Here is a 4,434-nt window from a genome sequence, read left to right as displayed (position 1 = left end):
TTCACAAGATGGTGTCTTATAACTATATCTTAAGGTCTAGTTACACTTTTCGTGTACTAAAAATATGCTAAAGGGACTATTACACTATTACAATGATTTACATGATTTATTAATCTATTACTTAAGCTAGCCTATACAACGCTACTACAGCTCGGCCATCCTGATGAATAGAATCACCTGATTCTGCTCAGCATATATATACGTGAGCTTATGACGTAAAATTTTCTCTACCAAAAAAACCGTATCCTATCTTTTGGAATTCGCATTTTCGCAATTGTACCACGGTTTCAGATTTGCGACTGACCAGACACCTTTGTATGGTATTTGTGTTTGCTGGAAGCCCTCTACATCCTCCACTAGATAGCGATCGTTGTCGAGAATTTTAGATATCTTATACGGCCCTTTGAACTTAGGGATTAGTTTGCTAGACGCTCCTGTCTGCGAGCTAATATTAGAAATTACTACATAATCTCCTAACTTAAAGTTGCATGGTTTTTTACGTTTAACATCTGAGTACCCTTTATTATAAGTTTGTGCTTTACATTGTTCAACTTCTGCTTGTTTTCTAAGATCTTCTATATTTTTGTGGTTCGGAGTGTTTAATAATTCTAACACATTCTCGCTCACACTATCTATGACCTTTCCTTTCTGTCGGACCCCGAATAGCAATACACTGGGTTGCTCTTTGGTTGCCTTATGAACCGTATTATTCATAGCATGTTCTACTGACTCCAAGACATTTTCCCAGCCCACCTCTTTCTCAGCATCTAACATCTTAGCTATCATTGGACCTAAACTTTTATTCACAATTTCGGCCTGACCATTTGCTTGAGGTGAGCTTGTTGCTACTTTTATGTGTTCTATGTTATTATCTTCTAAGAAATTTTCGAACTCTCTCGACGTGAAACAAGTTCCCCGATCTGATACTATAGACCTCGGTCTGCTATACGCTCGAAAATAATCTTTTAGGGCTAAAACAGCTTCATTCGACGCTGTTGTCTTGGCCGGATACAAACGAACGAACTTCGTGAATGCATCGATTACTACCAACACGTGCTTGAACTTTGTTCCCTTGCTATGGATCGGTCCGTAATGATCAATGTGCACCATTTCGAATGGTTTATTTCCCTTTGGAATCATGTGTAACATTCCTTCTTTCTTACCGCTTTTATTTGAAAAGGCTATACACTTCAAGCAGTTTTCGATATGAACGGTTGCCTTTTTCCTAACATTCGGAAACCAATAACTTTTCCCTATAGTCTCTACAACCTTGTGTACTCCTAAGTGCCCCATTTCGTCGTGGTATTTATATAGAACATGTGGTTCCATGGACTCTGGCACATAGAAGAGTAAATCTTTATCTTTCTTTTTATACACTACCCCATTTCTCATTTCGAACTGGCTGCTCTCTTTAGACTCTAAGTCCTTTTTGATATCTTCTATGTGTTTATCTTTATTCTGACATATAATTAAATTTTCTTCAAACGTGTTGGTGTGAACCACCAAGACGTTATTTACTCTACTCAACGCGTCCACATGTTGCATCCTTTTGCCCTCTCTATGTTCGAGTTCGTAATCGTAATTTTGTAACTCTAGCGCCCACCTGGCAATTCTTGGGTTCATTTCTTTTTTATTTAGTGTCAGCGTCAGCGAATTGCATCAGTAATAATTTTAAATTTTATGCCTTGTAGGTATACCCTGAATCTCCTCAACGCGTATACTATCGCCAGTGTTTCTAGTTCGAAACTGTGATACCTAGACTCTACATCCGTTGTACGTTTCGAGAAATAAAAAACTGGATGTAGCTTATTATCCTTTTTTCTTCTGAAGCAGTATCGCCCCGAAGCCTAGTGAACTCGCGTCGCAGTGGAGTTCTGTCGCATCACAAGGGTCGTATATCGCTAACACTGGGGAGGCTATTAACTTGGCTTTAAGTGTATCAAACGTTTCCATCTCCAGCTGACCGAATCGAAATTTTTCTTCTTTTTTCAAGAGGTCGTAAAGGGGTTTGGCTATGGTCGAAAAATCTCTAATGAACCTACGAAAGTAGGAGCAGAGTCCTAAGAAACTTTGCACTTCGTGCACTTTGGTTGGTACCGTAAAATTATCAACTGCCTTCAATCCTTTTTTGTCAGCCCGTATCCCTTCGCCCGTGATCGCGTAACCTAAATATGAAATTTCTGCCGAGAAAAACTCGCACTTATCTAATCGCAACTCTAGTTTATTCTCAACCAGACACCGAAAAACTTTTCTCAAAATGTGAATATGTTCATCTACAGTCTCTGTCGCGATCATAATATCGTCCAGGTACACAATTACTTCTCCACTGCGTATCATTTCCGAGAATATCTTATTTACAAACTTTTGAAAAATAGCCGGAGCGTTTCTTAGCCCAAACGGCATTCTTAAGAATTCAAATTGCCCTAGTGGCGTTGTAAACGAGGTATATTTTACTGACTTTTCTTCAACAAACACATGAAAAAATCCATTTTTCAGGTCTAACTTCGTGAACAACTTTTTGTTTACTAACCGATCCAACAAGTCATCAATCAGTGGTATAGGGTAGTTATCCTTTGCCGTGACTTTATTAAGTTTCCTGTAATCGACGCACATTCGGAGTTCGCCCGTTTTCTTTTTCACCAAAACTATAGGAGAAACGAATTCTGAACTACTAGGGTGAATATACTTTTTTTTCTAAGTAGTCATCTAATATCTTTTGTAGCTCTGCCTTTTCGGTATACGAAAGTCTTCGTGGAGCGCAACTGAAAACTTTTTCGTCTTCCAAAGCTAAACTTATTTCCTGCCTGACCCTAGGCTCTTTTGGTCTTTTTGCACACAAATATTCTTCTCGGAACAACTCTTGAAAATACTTTTTGTCTTTGTAACTTATTTTGTCGCTAATCATATACTCAGTTTCGCCCATTTCAGGAATTTCTATCGCTAATATTTCGTTGACGGCTTCGTTCACTATTTTGTATGTAGAACTACCACTAACCACTTCTTCTTTATCTGTGACACTAACCTTTGGCACAACCGCTGCTTTGTATGTTGAATTTTTACTGGCCACCTTTTCTTTGTTACAAACATTAAGATTCGTTACACTGTTTACAACATCTGTGTCTGCAGTTTCATCCATAAACTCTACATCACCGATTTTAAGCTTGGCTTCGCTTGCCTGAATAAAATTTCTGCCTAAAATAACTGAATAACTAATCGATTCGTCAGGAACTACTATAAGTTCAATCAACACGTTTTTATTGAGCACTTTGACATAACAAAATATTTTTCCAAAAATTGATAGTTTTGACTTATTGAGACCATAGTATGAGTTTCTTTCATCTTGTAACTGCACTCTTCCCGGTACAAGGCTCTTCTTTACAAGACTTATTGGGCTCCCCGAATCGACTAGGCATTCTATAACCATATCAATATTAAGATTATCTACGATACTAATACTAAAATAACTTACAAAATTGCTACTGGATGTCGACTTCTTGTAGTTTTTGCAGCTCGCCGCAAAATGTCCGCGTTCGCCACACGCAAAGCACGTCCCGTATTCGCGCTTAGGCTTGCTGCACTCTTTTGCGATGTGGCCGGAGCAATTGCAGTTGTAGCACCTTAGCCGCTCTTCACCACTTTGTAAATTCGTTTTTGGTGCGGCTCGTCGCGGCAACTCGACAGTCCGAAATGCTCTAGTCACCTCACCAGCACTTTTAAAATTCTGAAGCTTGGCTTGTATCTGCAATTGTTTATGAGGAATGCCGTCTACGAGGTATTCAACAAATTCTTCGTCGCATAGGTTGAGGCCAGCGCTTAACAGCCGTTTCTCGTTAGCGTAGCTACTGAACTGTTCACCAAACTTCCAAATTCGCCTTTCAAATTTTCTACGTACATTGAGAAAGTTGTCTTTCTTTGCGAATATTGCCTCCATTTCTGCGAGGATTTCTCCAACAGTGCGCATAAACATCTTGTTGGAGTTGTACCACATCAGGGCTTCGCCTTTCATTTTGAGCCGTACGACTAAACTTAACGCCTCATCGCTGACTTGTAAAACTCGCTGAAAATGGAGCAACTGAGACCGCCACATGCCAAAATCCTCGCTTCCGTCATAGTCGGCCATAAGCTCTTTCATAGTCTCCAACCCAGGCTTAGCGTTGTCTGTTGCGACCGTAAATTTCGCTCCGCCTTGTTGTAACTCTAATTTTAGTTTAAGCAACTCTATCTCCTTTTCTAATAGACTTATTTTCGTACCATCGAATTCACGGGTGTTACTTGGGCCGCACCCTAGCTCACTTGTCACGCTAACAATTTCTTGCGAAAATTCGAGCCGCTCTACGCCACTGCCTCTAATCGCACCGTCGTTGCTATACGCACCGTTGATGTTATGCGCACCATCGTTGTTAGACGCACCATCGTTGTTAGACGCACCATCGT

General features: G+C 40.0%; 1 protein-coding gene across 1 annotated transcript; it reads right to left on the bottom strand.

Annotated features, from left to right (window-relative positions):
- Positions 1 to 56: 56 nt before the first annotated feature.
- LOC118756922 lies at positions 57 to 3,947 on the bottom strand. Its single transcript, XM_036491657.1, has 3 exons — positions 3,470 to 3,947; positions 3,385 to 3,414; positions 57 to 208 (listed from the first exon to the last, which is right to left on the bottom strand). The coding sequence occupies exons 1-2, from the start codon at positions 3,929 to 3,931 to the stop codon at positions 3,406 to 3,408; spliced, it is 471 nt and encodes a 156-aa protein (XP_036347550.1). The 5' UTR covers positions 3,932 to 3,947; the 3' UTR covers positions 57 to 208; positions 3,385 to 3,405.
- Between the last annotated feature and the right edge of the window lie 487 nt (positions 3,948 to 4,434).

This window comes from Rhagoletis pomonella, unplaced genomic scaffold (genome assembly GCF_013731165.1).
Source record: "Rhagoletis pomonella isolate Grant_MI unplaced genomic scaffold, Rhpom_1.0 Rhpom_scaffold_13002, whole genome shotgun sequence".
Lineage (NCBI taxonomy): Eukaryota > Metazoa > Arthropoda > Insecta > Diptera > Tephritidae > Rhagoletis > Rhagoletis pomonella.
This window is presented reverse-complemented; position numbering and strand designations above follow the sequence as displayed.